This window comes from Lynx canadensis, chromosome D2, assembly GCF_007474595.2.
Source record: "Lynx canadensis isolate LIC74 chromosome D2, mLynCan4.pri.v2, whole genome shotgun sequence".
Taxonomy (NCBI): Eukaryota; Metazoa; Chordata; class Mammalia; order Carnivora; family Felidae; genus Lynx; species Lynx canadensis.
The window spans coordinates 60152704-60177059 of NC_044313.2; the positions used below are offsets into that span (position 1 = coordinate 60152704).

Consider the following 24356-nt stretch of genomic DNA (forward strand, 5'->3'; position numbering starts at 1 on the left):
ACATTCTGGGGGAAGGAGAATAATAAAACACACATAAACATACATGTATGCATGTATATGAGAAGGAGAGAGAGACTACTATTATTCTGAAAGGTGTTTCTGCTTTCAAAGTCCTTTTCTCAAGTAAGATAGGATATACATATTCATGAATAATTAGACTATAAGACAGACTAATATGAATCATTTTGAGGGGAGAAATGATAACATGTTCTGAAATTTAAAAAATAGTAATTATGGGGTATCTGGGTAGCTCAGTCAGTTGAGTGTTCAATTTTTTAATAATTTTTTTAATGCTTATTTTTGAGACAGACAGAGAGAGGCAGAGCATAAGCAGGGGAGGGGCAGAGAGAGACACACACAGAATCCAAAGCAGGCTCCAGGCTCTGAGCTGTCAGCAAAGAGTCTGACGTGGGACTCGAACCCACAAATGATGAGATCATGACCTGAGCCAAAGTTGGACACTTAACCGACTGAGCCACCAAGCACCCCGAGTTTTCAATTCTTGATTTTGGCTCAGGTGATGATCCCAGGGTCTGCATCAGGTTCTATGCTAGTCATGGAGCCTGTTTGAGATTCTATATGAATTTTCTACTTTAAATAAATTCAAGGGTGGTATTTGAGGAATTAATATTCTTTATTCAGTAAGGAGTCATGGAAGCTCCTGTCTTTAGTTGAAGATTTGCACAATGCTATTAAAATCAGAAAGATTATACAAAGTGATAACAAGACAAAAGGATTAAAAAAGAAAGAGAAAATTGACCTGAACTTGTATAGTAGTACTGGGAATTCAGACAAAGAGACAGATGTGATTAAAGTATTAGAGATTAAATGGATCAGCTTTCTGCCTAACAGAAGGGGATACATAAGGAAAGGAAAGAAGTTTTTTTTGTCTTTTTTTTTTTTTTTTAATGTTTATTTATTTTTGAGAGAGAGTGAGCAGGGGAGGGGAAGAGAGAAAAAGGGACCGAGAATCCAAAGCAGGCTCTGTGCTGACAGCAGTGAGCCAGATGCGGGTGCTCAAACTCACCAACCCTGAGATCATGACCTGAGCCAAAGTCGGTGCTTAACTGACTTCTGACTTCCCAGGTGCCCCAGAGAAAAAGTTTTTAAAAGAGATTCAAGGGGCGCTTGGGTGGGTCAGTCAGTTAAGCATCTGACTTTGGCTCTGGTCATGATCTCACGGTTCATGGGATCGAACCCATGTCAGGCTCTGTGCTGACACCTTAGAGCCTGGAGCCTGCTTCAGATTCTGTGTCTCCCTCTCTCTCTCCCCCTCCCCCACTCATGATCTGTCTCTGTCTTTCTCTCTCAAAAATAAATATAAATAAAAAAAAGTAAAAATAAATTTAAAAATGAATAAATAAAAGAGATTCAAACTGGGTGGCAGGCAGTACTTCTGAGAAATACAAAACTCAAGAGGATAAAGGATTTGGCAAATGTTGGCAAACTATAGCCAGCAGTCAAATCTGGCCCGCCAACAATTTTTGTACAGCCCATGAGCTAGGAATGTTTTTTACATTTTTAAGTGGTTGAATAAAATTAGAATAGATGTAATCAGAATAATATTTTAGGCACATAAAAATGATATGAAATTGAAGTTTCAATGTCCATATAAAATTTTTTGGAACACAGCCACACTCACTTGTTTGCACAGTGTCCTTGGCTACTCTTGCATTACAACAGCAGCAGAACTAAGTATTATGGTAGAGCAGTATGGTGTGGCCTGCAAAGCATAAAGTATTTACTATTTTCCCCTTTACAGAAAAAATTTTACTACCCCCTGCTTTAGAGATAATTTTATAAAATATATTGTATATCATATATATACTTGAAAATGCCTAAAATGGTAATGGAAGATTACAACTTTTATTGAAAAAGGAAGGTAACACTAGAAATAAAATTCTGGGGATCATTGTGTAGAGTGAACTGAGTCTGTTATTGTAAGTTAACAGCTGGAATTAAAAAAAAATAAAGAAAATAAAAAGTGTTTCCTACACATTTATTCATTTGATCTCTAAGGCATGCTGTGAGGCAAATACCATTGTCTCTAGTTTATAGACAAGGAAACAGATTCTAGAAAATATGTGACTACACTTTGGAGAATAATTGCATTCAAAAGTAGAAGGTGGTAGAGAAACACCATTGAGTATGAATATTTTGATATATCATGGGCAATATTGCTCAAGTTAGTTGGCATAGTAATAGGCCAAAAACTCGAGGCTAGAGTCTCTAGGTTTGCATACTGGTTCTACTACTTGCTAACACTACAGTCTTGAGTTAATAACTTAACCTTTTGGACACTCAGTTTCATAATCCATTAAAGTTAGGGCAATAATATATTTACCTCATAGGGCTAATATGAAGAGTGAAGTTTAATATATGTAAGATGCCTAGGGAGTGTCTGTAATATGTAAGTGTTAGCTTTTTTTGCTTTTAGCAAGAGATTTCAAAAATCAGTTAACACACAATAAAATCTCATTCAGATGGAAGTGACTCAAAAAATGTTTGATAGCTATTCATATCACAGTTCTAGTCTATATATCTGGGCAGGAGTGGAGACATACTGCCAGCCAGCAATAGCATCAGATTCCATTTACCTGATTTGTTTCAATCTTTATTTCTTTGCTTATTCTGCACACATTTATCCAAAAAGGAATTTTTGCTCAGAATTCCAAAATATCAAGTATTCTCTTAAATTCTGTTTTGAAATTTTCATAGTGATTCAAATTGATTAATAGCACATAATAAATCATCCACAGAAGCACTAAAAATCTTCAGTAGAGGTGTCAGTCAGTAATTTAATGCTTTTCTGATGTTGTGGTTCCTCCTGTGGGAGAGTCAGAATTCACTAGGCCTTTCAATTTTATAAACTATTGCCTAAATTTTGGCCCTTATCTTGTTGGAAGTAAACATCTGGTGATTATAATTCAGCATGTGAGTTGAGATGTTATTAAGGAAATCGAGTGCAACCGATGAGATTCCAGTCCGTGACAGGGTCAGCCTTGGTGTTATCCAATAATCAACTCTGTTCCCTGCATGGCAGGTGGGTAGCAGTTGCAATTACTGTCATTTTTTGTCTGGAGAAACTTAGACAAGAGGGTTAAATGACTTACTAAAGGTCATATTAGAAATCAGTGGCATTCCAAGGAATAGAACTTAGAATACGCTTACCCAGATCCCCTCTTGAATAGTTTGAACATTTTTATGAGGATAGTGAGTAATTTTTCATGATATGCTAGTGCATACTTCAAAATTATTTATTATATACAGATTCATGGATTTATTATCTCTGAGACAAAGACCATAAGAAGAGGTCCCATTTGAATCTACCTACATCTATTATTATTTGAAAGTTTAAACACTTCTTTTTATGAAAATGGAGAGAATGATAATGATCAGTAGTCAAGACGGAGAAAATTTATTTCAATTTTTGAGCTAGTTTAATGGGTTAGTATCTTATAATTTACTTAATGAGCTTTCATACTATTGATTTCAGACATAAGTGAGCTGTATCTTCACTTACGTTCCTTGCTGTATGCCAGCAGTAGTAAGGGTTGCTTTTATTTTAATAGGCCACATTTCCTGAGAAAAGAAACTACAAACTGTATTCAGAGTATAGCTCATCAGTTAAAAGCCTATTCCTATGAGTGTCAGGGTGGTTCAGTCGATTTAGCATCTGACTTCAGCTCAGGTCATGATCTCATGGTTCACGAGTTTGAGCCTCACATTGTGCTCTCTGCTGTCAGCACAGAGCCCTCTTCAGATCCTCTGTCCCCCTCTCTTTCTGCCTCTCCCTGCTCATTCTCTGTCTCTTTCTCTCTCTCTCTCTCTCTCAAAAATAAATAAACATTAAAATAAATTAAAAAGCCTATTCCTCTGCATTTAATTCTTCAAATAAAATAGTGCAAGTATGCAAATTTTAAGTGCTAGATATGTTAATATATTTTGATAATTTTCTTGCTGAATAGGAGATAGCCATCATTTATTGAGCATTCAATTTGTGTCAAACATTATGCTAAGAAATTTAGAGGAAGCTTCAAATTGGAAAGCCTCATTGTTTATTTTCATGACTAAGTTAGAACTGAAGAATGGATAATTAACGCTGAGATTTCAGAGACACCAAGTTATTTTAGACCCTGGGTTAGCCTGATACTAAATAGATAATAAATGCTAGATACTTGATATTGGTTCTTTGATTATTATTATTTTGCTGGATTTTCCATTGAACATTCTTATAACTCCTTCATTCATGTAATTTAAGCATTTTTGCTTTTATACACTATTGATTCAATAAAGTGTATTTCAACTATTTTGAGCCTAGTGTTCAGAATATTTTGATGCTTTTTGAGATGATTTCTTCTTACTTCCACATGTATAGGGGAAATCTGGAAATATATAGGTATTATAAATATCACATATTCTTTGATAATAATCTAATAAGTAAAATTTACTTAAATGATTTATCCTTTTTTAACTACCCTCTCTGAGACTCATGTACTCATTTTATTAGAATGTATATGGAAATTTTTTTGAGAGTATGATTGCCCAGACTGTCGTGTGAGATTTTATGGCCTTGATACTATTGAATCACTTTTACTTCATGATTCTTTTTTATTTGACAGATGGTTATGGGTCCCAGATGCTAAGGCTGTGAATGTGGTGGTTTAGGGGTATAGATGGTATTCTACCCATCCCACATTTCAAATTGCAAGTGAAAATACACGTTGCATATTGTACAAAATTTGACATATTCAAAGAATAGTACTATGCCAACACATCAACCCTACTTTTCATAGAAGAACACCTCAAAACTCAGGATGCTAATTAGTGAGGGCTGCCTTAATAAACCCTGCCCATAACATTTTTACTCTTCCCTCAAAGTAGTTTTTATATACATGCATATTTGAATGTGTACATGATGACAAAATACACATATACATCCTTATAATTTTAAATATGTGTTTATCTAATACATATGATTTATATATGTATACTATTATTATTTTCCAGTATATATCCAATATTTGCATAAGGATCTATCTGAATGTATATACATACAAGGATAAATAGATATAATGTCAATAGACATTTCAAGATAATTTTGTTATACTTCCACCTTTTGAAGCATACTATTGGTACAATTAGATAAAATATATCTGGGGCACCTGAATGGCTCAGTCTGTTGAGCATCTGACTCTTGATCTTGGCTCAAGTCATAATCTCATAATTGATCAGATTGAGCCCTTCATCAGTCTGTGTGCTGACAGCATGGAGCCTGCTTGGTATTTTCTCTTCCTCTCTCTCTGCCTTTCCCTTGCTTATGCTCTCTCTCTCTCTCTCTCTCTCTCTCACTCTCAAAATAAATAAATAAACTTTAAATAAATAAAGTATATGCTTTTCTAATATACGAGATGTATTATATTAAGTCCGAATTAATTTAAAGTTGTATTGCATCAGAAATTTGAGAAATCTCGGGGTGCCTGGGTGGCTTAGTCAGTTAAGCGTCTGACTTTGGCTCAGGTCATGATCTCAGGGTTCATGAGTTGGAGCCCTGCACTGGGATCTGTCCTCACAGCTCAGAGCCTGGAGCCTGGTTCAGATTCTGTGCCTCCCTCTCTCTGCCCCTCCCTGCTCATGCTCTGTATCTCAAAAATAAATAAGCATTAAAATTTAAAAAAAAAAGAAATTTGAGAAATCTCACATTTATATTAAGGAGTAGATTTAAATATGTCAGACACCAAATTATACATTGTTATTCTCAGTTCTAGAGCAAACATTCATAATTTAAGAAATTTTTCATATGAAAAATTATGCCTGGAAAGTTTTGATTAAATCACTTAAAAAAAAAACACATCTCTGTTTTTGAATGAATGAGTTTAAGAATATCCTATAATGACCACTTCTGCCTAAAATGCTCTTTGATATAATGGAATGCTTATAAATATAATTATCATGTGTTTTAGGCTAAGATGACTCAGTTGCCTGAGTCAGAAAAGGAAAAGATTGCTGAGCAAGTTGCTGATTTCAAGAAAGTAAAGAGTAAACTGGATGCTGAGATTGAAATATGGGATGATACAAGCAATGATATCATTGTTCTGGCTAAGAAGATGTGTATGATTATGATGGAGATGACAGACTTCACAAGGTAATTATGTAGAAAATGATGCACAACGTTTACAATGGGTTAGAAACATTTGTCAAAGTAGTGAAACCTAAGTTTCTCTGAGTGGCAGGTGCTTAAAACCAAGTGGTAGAAGAAACACAAATACTATAGTATTACAAAGTTGTAGGTGGGTAGGTCTAGAAGTTTTGGTAAGTAAATATGGAAAAGTTAGTTTCTCATAAACTGCCAAAAAGTGAGTTTAGAAACCTAAAGAGATTTCTAATATCTCCTCCCCTTAGGAATCTTCTCTATGTATCATATTAGCATATTATTTTACAAAGAAATTGGGAAATCAAATTATGATCTCGGTTGGAGCTCTCTGAATGTTTGCTTTCCATAGCTTCATGATTTTAGTTGTAGTGATATATGTGTCATCAAGATTTGTGATATCTTTTGCTACCGAGACATCAAACAAATATATTTTAAATCACAGTGACTTAATAATATACATGAAAGAATCATACATTGTGTGTAAATTCCAGAAGCAATAAAATAGCTTGAAAATATTATTTTATAGAACTATCCAAAAAGCAGTAAAATAAATAGTTCTTGCCCTACCAGTTACTTAAATATACAAAACTACAATTAAGCTAATTTAGTGTTGGTGTAATTATAACAGTCACAGAAAGAATACTCTGAAACAGACCTGTTATACTCACTTATGTCACCATACATTATGCACAAAAATAAATTTTGGATAGAGTAATAAATGTAAAATTAAAATCATAACAAGTGGAAAAATGTACACAATTCTTTTATATTAAGATTGAGAAAGGTTTTCCAAGCATTGGAGAAAAAGGAAGAACTTATAGAAAATAATTATTTAATTGAACCACATTAAAAATTCTGTAGATCAGTAAAATGTCCCAAATAATATTGAAATATAAATGGATAATTGGGTAAATATTTCTAATAAAAAAACAAAAATATTATGTCATTTGTATATAAATAATACTTAAGACATTATACAGAATAAAGACCCAAATATCCTAGAAAATGAAAACAAGACATGAACAGGTAATTCAGTTTCTCCACATAAAAGATATGACTCATAAATATGTGAATTATATTTAACCTAAAATAATTTAAAATAAGGTAAATTTTAAATTTATCAAATTGGACAAAACTTTTTTTTTTTAATTTTTTTTTCAACGTTTATTTATTTTTGGGACAGAGAGAGACAGAGCATGAACGGGGGAGGGGCAGAGAGAGAGGGAGACACAGAATCAGAAGCAGGCTCCAGGCTCTGAGCCATCAGCCCAGAGCCCGACGCGGGGCTCGAACTCATGGACCGCGAGATCGTGACCTGGCTGAAGTCGGACGCTTAACCGACTGCGCCACCCAGGTGCCCCTGGACAAAACTTTTAAAATAGGTTTATTACAAGGAGGATATGGTGATGATATCATATGTTGGTATAAGCCTTATAGTAATTTGGCAAAATGTGTAAACTAAAAACTTTTGTAAACTTTGACATTATCTGTATCTATATCATCTATATCTATATCTATATCTATTTCTGTACATTACATACACAGTTTCATAAAGAATGCCTTTTATTTATTTATTTTGGTTACATAGGTAAAGGAAATGAAATAACTATCTTGAGGAAATTTCTGCATTCCCATGTTTATTGCAGCATAATTCACAATAGCCAAGATATGGAAACAATGTTGGTGTCCCTCAAAAGATGAATTAATAAAGAAAATGTGGTATCTATGTTGATAGCTGGGTAGATAGATAGGAAGATAGACAGATAGATTTATATATGATGGAATATTTTTCGGCCATAAGAAAGACTAATACCGGATGATATCACTTATATGTGGAATCTTAGAAAAAAATCAAACTCATAGAAACAAATGAATGGTGGGCAGTGAGGGGTAGAGGAAATGGGGAGATGTTAGTCAAAGAGCACACACTTTCAGTTGTAAGATGAATAAACTCTAGGAGTATCTAATATACAGTATGGTGACTATTGTTAATAATATTGTATTATATACTTGAAATTGGCTGAGAGTAGATCTCATGCACACACAGAAAAGATAACTATGTGAATGATGGATGTATATATTTTCATATGCATATATATGTATATGAAAGATATATATATATATATATATACACTCTAATTATTTACACTACAGAATGAAATCACTTCTCATTGCCCTATTTATCACACTGAGATTAAACATTGCTTTAGTTTATATTTCTGTCCATAATGTGCTGTTTTCCATATAAATCTATGGACACTTTAAACCATGTCTAAACTCTAATTCAACTTTTTACAGGAAATGTTTCCTTCATGTATGTTTCCTACATAGGTTAATTATATCAGTGATATAATAATTAAAATGCTATTTATTAACCTTATTTTCAGAACCAGCCTATAACATAAGTATGGGGGATTTAATTATTGAGAATAATATAAATATTACCTATCTTAACAAAAAAGAAGATGTAGTAGAGAGAAGTTGCAGTATGAATAAGACATGGAGAGAGCACTAAAAGGCAGAAGAGTGAAAGTGGGTATCTTTTCATCATATATAGATGGAAGCAAAGATATAACTAACACATAAAATAAAAAACTGTTATGAATAAAATGATATTATCAAGGATTGTAAATATAAACAATGAAGGTATATAAATTCATCAAACTAAGGAAAGGAGGGGGAGAAAAAAAGACGAAGTCTTATAAGTGACCTAAATTCTCGTTTTTAGGAAAAGTCAATAAATTATATCTTAGAGAAGAAAGTATACTGTTTAGAGGTAGGGAGATCATCACAAGAAATGAAGTCACACAAGGTTAAAAGTACCTGCTTTCCCTTTGTAGAGGTAAGGATTGCTTTTCATAAATTGTTATTATTTAGTTGGTTTCACCTTGCTTCTCTCTCTCTCTCTCTCTCTCTCTCTTTATGTAGATAGATAGATAGATAGATATCCATCCATCAATTCACATAGTTATCTTTTCTGCGTGTGCATGAGGATGCTTAAGATCCACTCTCAGCCAAAACACAGCAGCAATTGCACACAGATACATACACAAGATATTTCCTGAAGCTCCAGGCCCTGGATAGTGTATAACCTCTTCTTAATAAAGTCATTACTCTCAGGATCAGGAAACATACCAAGTTTTCCTGCCACTCAGAAAAAGACAGAGACCTAGACAAATGCCAAGACAGAGGAATTCATCCCAAAAGAAAGAGCAAGAAAAGGTCATGGCCAGGGATCTAATGGAAACAGATATAAGCAATATACCAGATCTAGAATTTAAAATAAGATTAATAAGGATACTAGTTGCACTTTTGAAAAGCATAGAAGACACCAGGGAGTTCCTTACTGCAGAGATAAAGGACTTAACTAGTCAGGCCAAAGTAAAAAATGCTATAACCAAGATGTGAAACTGATTGAATGTAATGAGACAAGAATGGAAAAGGCAGAGGAACAAACAAGTGATATAAAAAATAAAATTATGGGGGCGCCTGGGTGGCGCAGTCGGTTAAGCGTCCGACTTCAGCCAGGTCACGATCTCGCGGTCCGTGAGTTCGAGCCCCGCATCAGGCTCTGGGCTGATGGCTCAGAGCCTGGAGCCTGTTTCCGATTCTGTGTCTCCCTCTCTCTCTGCCCCTCCCCCGTTCATGCTCTGTCTCTCTCTGTCCCAAAAATAAATAAAAACGTTGAAAAGAAAAAAAAAAAAATTAAAAAAAAAAAAAATAAAATTATGGAAAATGATGAAGCTTAAAACTAGAGGGGAGGAAAAGTATTGGACATGAATGTAGACTTAGAGACCTCAGCAACTCCATTAAGCATAGTATTATTCATACCATAGGAATTCCAGAAGAAGAGAGGGAAAAGGGGGCATAAGGTTTATTTGAGCAAATTATAGCTGAAAACTTCACTATTCTGGGGAAGGAAACAGACATCTAAATCCAGGAGGTGCAGAGAACTCCCATCAAAATTTAAAAAAGCAAGCCAACACCAACACATATCATAGTAAAATTTGCAAAATACAGATATAAGTAAGCAGCAAGGGAAAAGAACTTCCTAACTAACAAGGGAAGACAAATCAGGTTAGAGCAGACCTTTCCATAGAAACTTGGCAGGGGAGAAGGGAGTGGCATGATATATTCAATGTGCTGGATAGGAAAAATGTTCACCCAAGAAAACTCTATCCAGCAAGTCTGTCATTCAGAATAGAAGGAGAAATAGAGTTTCCCAGCCAAACAAAAACTAAAGAAGTTTGTGACCTTTAAACCAGCTGTGCAATAAATATTAAAGGGGACTATTTAGTGAGAGAGAATGACCAAAAGCAACAAAGACTAGAAAGGAGCAGAGAAAATCTCCATAAACACTGTCTTTACAGGTAATACAACAGCACTAAATTCATATCTATCAATAATCACTCTGAACGTAAACTGACTAAATGCTCCAATCAGGAGACATAGGGGAGCACCTGGGTGGCTCAGTTGGTTAAGTGTCAGACTTCAGCTCAGGTCATGATCTCACAGTTTGTGAGTTTGAGACCCGTGTCAGGCTCTGTGCTGAAAGCCTGGAGCCTTGGGTCTGCTTCAGGTTCTGTGTGTCTGTTTCTCTCAAAAATAAATAGACATTAAAAAAGAGAGAGAGACATAGGGTATTGGAATGGATAAAACACAAGATTCATCTATATGCTGCCTTTAAGAGATTCATTTGAGGGGCGCCTGGGTGGCGCAGTTGGTTAAGCGTCCAACTTCAGCCAGGTCACGATCTCGTGGTCTGTGAGTTCGAGCCCCGCGTCAGGCTCTGGGATGATGGCTCAGAGCCTGGAGCCTGTTTCCGATTCTGTGTCTCCCTCTCTCTCTGCCCCTCCCCTGTTCATGCTCTGTCTCTCTCTGTCCCAAAAAAAAAAAAAAATAAACGTTGAAAAAAAATTTTAATAAAGAGATTCATTTGAGACCTAAAGTCACCTGCAGATTGAAAGTGATGGGATGGAGAATGATTTATCATGCTAATGGACATCAAAAGAAAGCTGGAGTAGCCATACTTATATCAGAAAAACTGAATTTTATACCAATGGCTGTAACAAGAGATGAAGAAGTTCACTATATCATAATGAAGGGGTCTGTCCAACAAGAAGATCTAACAATTGTAAATATTTATACTCCCAACTTGACAGAACCTAAATACATAAAAATTTAATAAAAAACATAAAGAAACTCATTGATCATAGTACAATAATAGGTACTTTAACGCCCCACTTACAGCAATGGACAGATCATCTCAGCAGAAAATCAACAAGGAAACAATGGCTTTGAATGACACACTGGACCAGGTGGTTTCAACACATATATTAGAACATTTAATCCTAACCCATAACAATACACATTCTTTTGGAGTGCACATGGGACATTCTCCAGGATAGACCACATATAAGGTCAAAAATCAGTCTTGGACAAATACAAAATGATTAAGGTCATAACACACATATTTTCTGACCACAACACTATGAAATTTGAAATCAACCACAAGAAAAAATTGGGAAAGACCACAAGCATATGGAGGTTAAAGAACATACAACTAAATAATGAATGGGCTAACCAGAAAATTAAAGAAGTAAAAAAAAAAAATACATGGAAAAGTGACAATGAATTCAAAACAGTTCAAAACTTTTGGGATGCAGTAAAAGCTGTCATAATAGGGAACTATAAAGCAATATAGGTCTATCTCAAGAAGCAAGAAAAAAAATCTCAAAATACAACCTAACCTTACACCTAAAGGAGCTCGAAAAAGAACAAGATGTAAGGCTAAAGCCAGTAGAAGAAGGGAAATTATAATAAAGTTTAGAGAAGAAATGAATGATATAGGGAAAAAAAAAGTTGAACAGAGTAATGAAACCAGGAACTGGTTCTTTGAAAGAATTGATAAAATTGATAACCCCCAGCCCAACTTATAAAAAGGAAAATAAAAAGGACCCAAATATATAAAACCTCAAATGAGAGAGGGGAGATCACAACCAACACCACAGAAATACAAACAACTATAAGAATATTATGAAAACTAAACATCAACAAATTGGGCAATCTGGAAGAAATGGATAAATTCCTAGAAATATCTAAACTATCAAAATGAAACAGGAAGCAATAGAACATTTGAACAAACTGATAACCAGCAAAGAATTGAATCAGTTATCAAAAATCTCCCAACAAACAGAAGTCCACGGCCAGATGCCTTCCTGGGGGAATTCTACCAAACTTTTTAAGAAGAATTAATACCTATTCTTTTTTTTTTAAGTTTATTTATTTTGAGAGAAAGAGAAAGAGGGCAAGCAGTGGAGGGGCAGAGAGAGAGGGAGAGAGAATTCTTAGCAGGCTCTGCATGTCAGCACAGAGCTGCACATGGGGTTCAAATCAAGAATTGTGAGATCATGACCTGATCTGAAATGAAGAGTCAGATACTTAACCAACTGTGCCACCCAGTCACCCCCGTACCTATTCTTTTGAAACTGTTCCAAAAAATATAAATGAAAGGAAAACTTCAAACTCGTTCTATGAGGCCCGCATTACCTTGATTCCAAAACCAAAGACTCCACTAAAAATAAGAATTACAGGCCAGTATCCCTGATGATCATGGATGCAAAAATTCTCAACAAAATAATAGGAAACAAATCCAACAGTACATTAAAAGAGTCTTTCACCAAGATCAAGTATGATTTATTCCTGGGTTGCAAGGATGGTTCAATATTTGCAAATAAATCAACAGGATACACCACATTAATAAAAGAAAGGATAAGAACCATATGATCTTATCAATAGAGGAAGAAAAGCATTTGATAAAATATAGCATCCATTCTAGATAAAAACTCTCAACAAAGTAAGGACAGTGGGAACATACCTCTACATCATAAAGACCATATATGAAATACCTACAACTAATATAATGCTTGATGGAGAAAAAAAGAGAGTTTTTCCTTTATGGTCAGGAACAAGACAGGGATATCACTCTCACCGTTGTTATTTAACATAGTACTGGAAGTCCTAACCTCAGCAATCAAACAAAAACAAGAAAAAAAATCGAAAGGAATCCAAATTGTCAAGGAAGAAGTCAAACATTCACTATTTGTGGACAACATTATATTCCATGTAGAAAACTTGAACGACTCCACCAAAAAATTGCTAGAACTCATTCAAAAATTCAGTAATGTTGTAGAATACAAAATCAATGTAGAGAAATCTGTTGCATTTCTATACTCCAATAATGAAGCAGCAGCAAGAGAAATCAAGGAATTGATCCCATTTGCAATTGCACCAAAAACCATTAGATACCTAGGAATAAACCTAACCAAAGAGATAAAATATCTGTACTCTGAAAACCAGAGGAACACTTATGAAAGAAGATGAAGATGACACAAAGAAATGGAAAAAAATTTCATGCTGATGGATTAGAAGAACAAATATTATTAAAATGTTTATACTGCCCAAAGTAATCTACACATTTGATATGATCTCTATCAAAATACCACCAACAATTTTCATAGAGACAGAACAAACAATCCTAAAATTTGTATGGAACAACAAAAGACCCTGCATAGCTAAAGCAATCTTGACAAAGATAAACAAAGCTAAAGGCATTACAATGCCAGATTTCAATCTATATTACAAAGCTGTATTCATCAAAACAGTGGGGTACTGGCACAGAAACAGACACATAGATCAATGCAACAGAATAGGAAACCCAGAAGTGGACCCCCAACTATATGGTCAACTAATCTTCAGCAAAGGAGGAAAAAATAACCAATGGAAAAAATTCTTTTCAACGAATGGTGTTGGAAAAACTGGGATGCACCATGCAAAAGAATGAAACTGGACCACTTTCCTATACCATACACAAAAATAAATTTTAAAAATTACTGAAAGACCTAAATTTTAGACAGGGGACTATGAAAATCCTAGAGGAGAACACAGGCAGCAACATCTCTGACTTGGGTCAGAGCAACTTTTTATTCTACATATCCCCTGAGGCAAAGGAAACAAAAGCAAAAATGAACTATTGGGACATCACCAAGATGAAAAGCTTCTACATAGTGAAGGAAAACAGTCAACAAAACTAAAAGGCAACTGAAGGAATGGGAGAAGATATTTGCAAATGACATATCTGATAAAAGGTAAGTATCCAAAATCTATGAAGAAGGTATCAAACTCAACATCTAAAACACAAATAATCCAGTTAAGAAATGGATGGGGGCACCTGGGTGGCTGTTGGTTAAGCCTCTGACGGTTGATTTTGACTCAGGTCATGATCTCATGGTTTGTGAGATTAAGTCCTACGTTGGCTTCTGCACTGACAGGCAGAAAGCCTGCTTGGAATTCTTTCTCTGCCCCTGCCTGCTCATGTGCATGTGCCATCTTTCTCTCAGAATAAATAAATAGACTTAAAACACAAAGAAATAGGCAGAAGATAGGAATAGACATTTTTCCATTGGAGATATGCAGATAGCCAACAGACACACGGAAGATGCTTAACATCACTCATCATCAGAGAAATACAAATCAAAAACATGATGACATACCATCTCACACCTGTGGGAATGACTAAAATTAACAATGCAGGAAACAACAGACTTTGGGGAGGATGCAGAGAAAGGGGAACACTCTTACACTGTTGGTGGGAATGGAAACTGCTGCAGCCACTCTGGAAAACAGCATGAAGTTTCCTTAGAAAGTTAAAAATAGAACTACCCTACAACCCAGCAATTTCACTACAGGTATATACCCAAAGGAGACAAGTATACTGATTCTAATGGGCACATGCGTCCTAATATTTATAGCAGCATTATCAACAATAGCCAAATTATGGAAAGAACTGAAATGCACATTGACTGATGAGTAGATAAACAAGATGTGGTATATATGTACAACGGAATATTACTCAAACACAAAAAAGAATAAAATCTTGCCATTTGCAAAGATATGGATACAGTTAGAGTATATTACACAAAGTGAAATAAGTCAGAGAAAGACAAACCATATGGTTTCACTCATATGTGGAATTTAAGAAACAAAAGAGATGAAAATAGGGGAAAGGAAAAAAATAGTGATGGAAGTGGGGAGGCTGGATGGCTCTGTCAGTTAAGTTTTGGACCTTTGATTTTGGCTTAGGTCTTGATCTCATGGTTTGTGAGATTGAGCCCTCTGTTGGGGGTCTGTGCTGAAAGCATGGCACCTACTTGGGATTCTCTCTCCCTCCCTCTATGCCCTCCCCCACCTCAAAATACATAAACTGAAAGAAAAGAGACAGAGTCAAAACATAAGAAAGACTCTTAACAATTGAGAACAAACTAAGGGTTGTTGGAGGGGAGGTGGGCAGGGGATGGGCTAAATGAGTGATAGATATTAAGGAGGGTACTATTGTGATGAGCACTGGGTATTATATGTAAGTGATGAATCACTAAATTCTACTCCTGAAACTAATATAACACTATATGGTAAGTACTTAGACTTTAAATAAAAACTTGAAACATGAAAAAAAAATAAATTAAATAACTGGCTGTGCTCAGGCTGGGAAAGAAAGGAAATGAGGCTGGGATGTAGAACAAAAAGTGGAAAGGTAAAGATATGTCACCAACCAAGTGGTGAGGATACAGACTTTAGGGCAGTTTTTCCTGCTCCTCATCTGTTTCACGCCCAAATGAATACGTGTTTTATTGTTACATACTTTGAATCAAGTTGGAAAAGAATGCTGAAATATGTTTTTGGAAAGGATGCTCAGTGATTTTAAGGGTTTTGTAATCTGTGGCTAGGGTGCTAGAAGAGGATTCACAACTCCACGGAGTGATAATTCATTGGAAAATAGACACATTTCTTGTTTCACGAAAGTTAAACAGCCCAACTTTCTCACAATCTATAGGTGTCACTATCGGATGCCAAAGGCATCCACAGAACAGGAATACTATGTGTTCAAATTGCGGGAAAAGGAAGAGTAGCAAAATTGAATGTTGAACCTTGATCATCTTTTGCCCTTGAACTCAATCTGGATTCAGTTTCATTTTAGTTCATATAAACTGTGATAAATCTCCAATTGTTTTAAAGTGGATAAAACCTTGCTTTTTACTCCGTTTCACTCCCAGTTCTGTTTTGAGGGTTTTTGTTTTTGTTTTTGTTTTTTTTCCAGACACTGCAATGTTTTTCTGAGCCTTAAATTTAGCAGTTTTATAGATAGGCTATTCCTTAGTTCTACCCACATTACACTTCTTTCACTACAGTTGTTTTAGCTTGTTTATAATGGGACCCAGGAGAACAGGGGTCATAGTTGGCAGTGCAGTATTTATCAACAAGTAGTTGATGTTTGGGAGTACAGTACACTCTTTGTCCCACACATAGAATTTAAGTGGTTATATATTTATTTAAATAATAAAAAGAAAAAAATTATACATTATCTTTTCTAGAGCATCACTGAGTATTCTAATTTCTTTCAATTACTATTTTATTATCAATAAGAAGCAATTATTAAGCTTTGATGAATGCTTACTGTGTACACTATGAAAAATATGTTTTCTCATTCATATCTTCAGCATACTTTGATTATTATATTTCCCATTTCATTATTAAAGAAACTGTGATTCATAGAGATCCTTTCAGTTGCTCAAGGATACACAAATGAAATTGAATTTGAATCAAAGTTGGTCGAACTTCAGAATCTGGGTATCTATTCATCGTATTCCAAGTCTTTATCCGTGGGTGAAACACAGAACGAGACCCAGTCCTTTCCCCAAGGGGAAAACAAAGAGACACATTGGAAATAATAACGATTATGTAATGCATTGTATTCGTTTAGCTGTAAACCATTAGGATTTCAGAAGAGGGGGGTTATCATTGGGGAATAGAGTAAGCAGAGAACAAAAGTATGAACAAGTGAAGTTTGTATTAGAATTTGGATGAAAGATGGGGATTAGATTGTGGAAGGAGATGATATAAGTGAGAAAATCCACAAAGGTGGAGGCTAGAGGATGGGAATGAGGCAGATCCATTTGGGGGGTCTCTAAGAAAACTATATAAATACAACATGAAGTTAAGATGGGTACGAAGACAGTGATAGATTACAAAAAGGCCTTAAAAATAGATAGGAGTTTTTGTTGTGGTATTTTTTTAAGAAGTAGGAAATGGGGAACTTTTTAAGAATTGTGATCATGGCGGTGGCATGATAGAAGGAAAAGAAATCTAAGAATTACATTCAGGAAGAACAACAGCACTTTTTGACGGTACTAGCAGAGACTCAACCCACGGGGGTCTAGCCACAGTTGGGAGAGCCATATAATTAGTCAGGCTTTGGAAATTCTGGTAGAGGCTAACAGAAACTTGGTCAAGTCCTAGAAAGTACTATACCAGGAGCTGGAAAAATTAGTTCCGTAAAACCTGAGGTAGCCACCTCTGAGCTTGGCATAAGCCCTTTGGCACACTAACCGTTTAGTGCTTCTTCCAGCCTTAACTGGAGACGTGGAGATTTTATTCTGGTTGTTTGTGAACAGCTACCAATGGAGTCAAGCATCCCTGTCACTACTACTGTGATACATTCATTCCAGGGCAGAAAAGTCAGGCTTTAGTTTTTTAAACATGATTTTTCCTCGATGAAGGATCATCTGCATAGTTACACAATGTATGTTACATTATTATGCGGAGCCTATGGCGTTTTCTAAAACTCAGCATCCCTTTTCTTCAGAATCTGGTGCTTTTTAGAATCAGACTTAAGTACTTTAGACTTGCTAGAGGAAAATAAGCCTTTCCCCTTGTACTGATTAGTTTCCCAGGGAAGCATCTTCCAAATTCCTGCCTGGAAGGTAAGGGCTCTGGAAGCAGAGGTGCAGAGAGTGGAATGACTGATGGTCTTTCCATTTACTACTAAGTATTCACACATTCACTCAATATCCCTGTCATCAGTAACAGGTACTCTACCTTTTAAGTAAGTCTAAAGGCCTCCAGTGAAAGATTTTATTTCTTTTCTGGAGAATAATCTTTAGACTTTTCTGGAGGTAAGGGAGAAGCCGATGGTGGGGAATAGTTGAGAGGACTGAACTACTTTTTTTCAGCTCTCCTCTTCACCTCAAATTCCAGTCGTATGTGAATCTTTACGTTTAAATCAGTTTAGCCCTTCGTTTTCCCACTGCCAGTTTGGACTCTGGCTTTCTCAGGTTGACCAGATTATTTCCCACTTGGCATCTGCTTTCTAGCTTCCTAATAGTTCTTACTGTTGTCTCTTGTCCCATTATGTTCTTTCCATTCTAGAACATTTAGGTCTTTAAAAGAAAAAAATGCATCTGTAGTTTTAGTGGGATTTGGAAAAGGAGAAAAATTATATACATGTGACAAGCTGTCATCTTAAGCCAGAAGCCCCAGGAGGATTTATTAGGGTTGTGAAAGTTTTCTCTTTATGATATTTAGAGTTTAGATTATTTATTAATGTTTTCTTCATAAATTGTTCCCCTTTTTCCTTGTGTTACATCAGGTAAATTATGTCCAGGCAGTATCTGGACTGAACCTAAACAGTTCCCACATTTCATAGTTTATATAACACTTTAGAACATCTAATTCTTTTCCTCATCTGAACAGGAGACAAGCTCTAGGTAAAACTTTCTAGATATTTAATTATATCTTGTATGATCACTTAGGATGTGGGTTTTTTTTTAATGTTTATTTTTTATTTTTGAGAGAAAGATAGACAGCATGAGTGGGGAGGGCCAGAGACACAGGGAGACAGAATCCAAAGTAGGCTCCAGGCTCTGAGCTGTCCGCACAGAGCTGGACATGGGGCTCAAAGTCATGAACTGCAAGATTATGACAGCAGAAGATGGACACTTGACCGACTAAGCCACCCAGGTGCCCCTCTTAGGATGTATTTTTTAATAGTTGCTGAAAAATTGTGAGGAAAAAGATTAAAAAAATAGCCCCTCCTTAAATAAGAAACAAAACCCATCATACTCATCTTTGTCAAATATGATTTCTAAGGGTATATCAGTTTTAATGTCAAAATTAATAAAGTTTCAAAAATTGAAAATACTTAAACATAATACTGCTTTAAGCATTATTTAAAAAAATTAATGTTTATTTTTGAGAGAGAGAGAGAGAGACAGAGTGTGAGTGGGGGAGGAGCAGTGAGAGAGGGAGACACAGAATCTGAAACAGGCTGCAGGCTCCTGTCAGCACAGAGACCTATGAGGGGCTCAAACCCATGAGCTGCAAGATCATGACCTGAGCCAAAGTTGAACACTCAACTGATTGAGCCACCCAGGAGCCCCTCACTATTTTTTTTAAAACTATTTATTCAAAATATATACCAGGAGGTATACCTATCCTCATCACATTATATATTTTAAGACACAATGTGATGTCAGTTTTTATTTTTAAAAATGATGTATTATTTTGACAAAATCTGTAGGCTTTTGTAGAATTTCTTTTGGTTCATTTTCTAATGATCTACTGAATACCAGGCATTTTCCTTGGTATTATTAAAGATATACCAATTCCTCCAGTGGAGTATTTTGAGCTAGGGCAGCATAAAATACAATGGACAAAGAGGCGAGGAGAATACAAAGATGGGCAGCAAAACAGAGAGGTGAAAGGAAAAGGCCTAATGGAATGATAACAGATAGAAGTAGACATGATGGCTGCAGAAATTTAGCTTGAGAGACTACATAATCTTGCCAGGAGTTGGGATCGAAATAGAGAAAGTAAAGGTTTGAAAGTTCTTCTCACTGAGGCTATTTATGCCCAAGCACATGAGAGATGATCATAGATGTTGAATGAAGATCTCTACTGAGCTGTTGACCACACAACAGAAAGATGAGAAGACCTTTCATTATCAGATTGTCTGCATTTTTAGTTGCATTCTAATGGCCCAATTATGTGTTTATGAGAATGATGTCCTAAAGAAAACTTTGGAGGAGAGAAAAGAATGCAGGAAATGTGTTTATTTACAGGTCAAATCATGTATGCTGATTTCCTATATCAAACTGAAGCTATTTTTTTCCTGATACTTCCTTCTGAAATTTTGAAGATTGCTTTTTATCAATAAGAAAAAAGAACTGCTTATAAACAGTAACATCACATTTTGATGATTTCTAAATTTAGATAACCTAGTTAATACATATCACTTTTCTGGTATTGGACCAGTCTTCCTGGGCCAAATTTGGATAATCATAAGGTTATTCAAATGCCTCTGAAATATTGCAACTGAAAATTTTCAATTAGTGTTATAAGCCCAACTACATGTATGATAAACATGGGAAAAATACAACTTTTTATTTCATTTTCATTGTTACCCAACATGAATGGTGCATGCTGCACTTTCTAAAAGGGTTGGAACTGGCTTATCTTGTGTACATAATAATGCAACTGGCAATTCTCCTGGTTTTCTATTTGTATAATATTCTTAAGATGTTTTCAGAGTTGTCACCTGATCCACTAGCTAAGCCTACCTTTCTACAAATGGGCCAAATTTCTTAAGGCATTTTGTTCTTCTATTTTAACCATGGCCTATTGCAGTCAAGCATTAACCTAAAACACAGAGGAGTGTGTAGATGTAAAGGACGTGGGCCACTGAGCTCCCAGCTTTCCTTTTGTCCAGGATATCCTAAGTAATGATTGGGCAATCAGGGATGTACTTTGAAACCCATTCATCTGAAGGGAAAGGGAAAGAGTACTCAGAAATACTCATGTGGAAATAATGTTGCATTTATCTGTAGAAGAGGAGTCTTTGGATGTTGCAGCTGTAGAGTGATGGCAGATGAAGCACGAGATTTGGAGATGAGGGTACATTTGTTCTTCACCCTTCACATACTTCCCCCTGAATACAGGCATATATTTAAGAAAACTTTTTGCCTCACCTTCTTTTTCTTTAAGATACACTTCTGAGAGATGGAATTGAAAATCAGCAGAGGAACGGGTGGAAACTCACCTTGCCACTTATTCAGCCAGGGCTTCAGAATTAAAGCTTTTCTAGAAGCGTAGATAAAATGCATAAAAACTCAGGTGTTCTGCGAAGCCTGCGTGACTCAGTCAGTTAAACAAGTGGCTGGATTTCAGCTCAGGTCATGAACTCACCGTTCGTGAATTCCAGCCCCGCATGGGGCTCTGTGCTGACAGTGTGTCTGTGTTGACAGTGTGGAATCTACTTGGGATTCTCTCTCTCTCTCTCTCTCTCTCTCTCTCTCTCTCTCTCTCTCTCTGTCTCACTGCCCCTCCCCCACTCACTCTCTTTGTCCAAGTCAATAAATAAACTTTTAAAAAGTAAAATTAAAAAAAGAGATTTAAAAAAAAGATGTGTTCTATGTCTCACATCTTTTTATTTGTTAAATATGGAATGTCTTTGCACATGGTTTATTTTGCTTTCTGAGGTAAAATGTTTATGTTCTAATATGATGTGTTCACAACAATAGCAATTTAAATGGTTTACCACACAACAAAAGGAATAAGAAATATTAGTAAATTTTACATTTTTTCCTTTTAAAAACAGTATTCCAGCTTATGATTTAAACTATAAAAGCAGAGAAATTTAATTTTTTCTTTATTTGATAGGGCTACTGAAATTTCTTTCTCATATGTATTAAATATACACATAAATATCTAACAAATAATTGAAAATATAAAGTATGCAGGTCATTTAAGATTATGAAAAACATTTCTGGCTTTCCAAATAATAACTTGAAGAAGGCATTCATTTTATATTTGAAATAAATAATCATATCATGGAAGAAAAGTTATTTTTCTATATTCCATGGTTTACTTTTTTTTCTTGTTGGGCATCATGTTAGAGCACTTATACGGTATTATCATTGTCCTTTCCATGAATATTCTCCCTGTAAAAATTAGGTTTGTTTTATTTTGTGAAGTCTTAAATCACTGGAATCATTATTCAGTAGTGCCAAAGAGAAATGCTTTAACATAACTAAGAATGATTCTGTATGCCAGTTATACTGACATGATAAAAAATTTACATGTATTTTGACATAATAAGTAATGGGCAAGAATTCAGCTTATGTAACATCTTAGTAATTGTTTATTAAAATTAACTGAGAGTGAGGACACAGATACTCTTACCTGAAATTCGGCATCTCAATGTCTGGCTGTAGTGAATTTATGAGGCAGCTATGTCAATTTCCAAGTGGCAAAACAGCTCTGAATTGTGTGACTCTGCAGAGATTCAGGTGGACAGCATTAAATTATGCATCGTCTTAGAGAACAGGTGATTAAAGTATTAGAAACGTGGGAGCAAGCAAAGACCACCCAAATGAGAACGTACAAGACAATTGATTCAGAGCTTGCTGTAGCAAAGGAGTCAGCCGTCATCACTTGCTTTTGGCAGGGACTCAAAGGCAGACAGAGAAGACAGAAAGCTTTAAAAGGGGGAAAAATAAAAAAGAAAGACTTCAGGTATCTGTGATTGGAAATTGTTGACACAAGGAAGATGCAGGTGGGCTCACTAGAAGCAGGGCATCATATGCGATTGGTTTGGGGAGCATATTTTGCTCTGATTGTCACTGAATTTAAAGTGAGGCATATAGGTAGGGCAGCTATCATTGTCAAAGTCTTGACCATTCCTGTCCAGTTGCTAGAGAGCCTGTGGTTTGGTCTCCTGACCTAGTTGCTGCAGTTTGCAGGTCAAATCTCTATTGTCATATTTCGTCTGGCCATTGTCCATTTGTATAGCAGGATCGCAGAAATTTAACTGATAATAATTTCTTTGGGATAGTGACATATGGATAATTGTATAAGGATATTGAATTAATTTTATATTTTAAATATTTATTTTTATAGGAAAAAAATCTGGAATAATCTTTATCCTAAACCAATGGTCCAATGAGTTTAAAAGTAACTGGTTTAAAAAAAAGTAAACTGGTAAAACATTCCAACAGAATGTCCAATAAAATATTCCAATAGAGGCTGTGAATATAACTAATTTTATCAGTCTTATTCCTGCTGTGTTTCAAGAACTCTTTATTAGTGCAGCTTGGAGTTTATTTTCTCTTTTACAATACTTTGATGAATATATCCTATAAATAGGATTCCCCTCCACACACATTGGATACCTTAAATTCTTCTATTTCTAATTTCCTCATTTCTAAAACTTTTAATGCCTTATTCTCAACGTTGTCATATTCTCTTGTCTCAGATCCTTCCACTTTCCCCCAATTGGCTGTCATTTTATTTTTCTTTTCTTAGATAGCTTAGACCAGTTGTCCTATTCTATAACCACTCTCTCATGAAAATTTTGATCTCTCCCTTCATGACTACATGACACCAACCATTGTCTCCTGTCCTTTACTCGGGCTTTCAGACTGGGAATCTCATCCTTTCTTTTCCTTTTTTTTTTTTTTTTTTTTTTTTTTTTAATTTTTTTTTCAACGTTTTTATTTATTTTTGGGACAGACAGAGACAGAGCATGAACGGGGGAGGGGCAGAGAGAGAGGGAGACACAGAATCGGAAACAGGCTCCAGGCTCCGAGCCATCAGCCCAGAGCCTGACGCGGGGCTCGAACTCACGGACCGTGAGATCGTGACCTGGCTGAAGTCGGACGCTTAACCGACTGCGCCACCCAGGCGCCCCACATCCTTTATTTTCTTATGATCAGGTGTGTTCTGGTATCGTCAATGATATTACACAGGGAGGGAGCCTCAGAGAGATACTAAATTCTTGTTACTCTGGTATGTAGTTGTTCAGGTCACTTTTAATTTGGGGTGAGAGGGATCCTCCCTTTAGTTAAATTCTAAGTTTTGGGGTTATGTTGATCACTCCACTGTAGTTGATATTTGCCTCTACTGGTTCTATCCCTCACTTGGACTACCTTGAAAGTAATCTTTGATATTTACATTTTGTGACCATATTCTATAATTGTGAGTGGGAATTGATCTCAGTGCCTGTACCTTTTCTGTCAGTCTCATTGACTAGGTCATTTCTGCTTTGTCTTTCCAAAAAGGGCACTGATCATTCATGTGCAATTATATAAATATTTATTACCAATACCATTGTATTACCATGATAGTTAAAATGTGAGGCTGTCTTCTTTTGCTCATATAATGGCAGAGCAGCTCTTTAATTTTACTTTCTTCATGGAAACTTACTCAGGGTCTTCAAATTTTTATATTTATTTTGTTAGATTATTTTTTATCATAAATAGGATGTATATCAAAATTTGAATTTGGGGCGCCTGGGTGGCGCAGTCGGTTAAGC

At 35.6% G+C, this 24356-nt stretch overlaps 1 protein-coding gene across 1 annotated transcript in view; it reads left to right on the plus strand.

Annotated features, from left to right (window-relative positions):
• The window catches only part of CTNNA3 (catenin alpha 3), an 834982-nt gene that overhangs the window by 675354 nt on the left and 135272 nt on the right, over positions 1-24356 (plus strand). The window contains exon 8 of the mRNA XM_032595178.1: positions 5964-6145. Within this exon, the coding sequence (XP_032451069.1) occupies positions 5964-6145 (182 nt within the window). The remainder of the gene's footprint in view (positions 1-5963; positions 6146-24356) is intronic.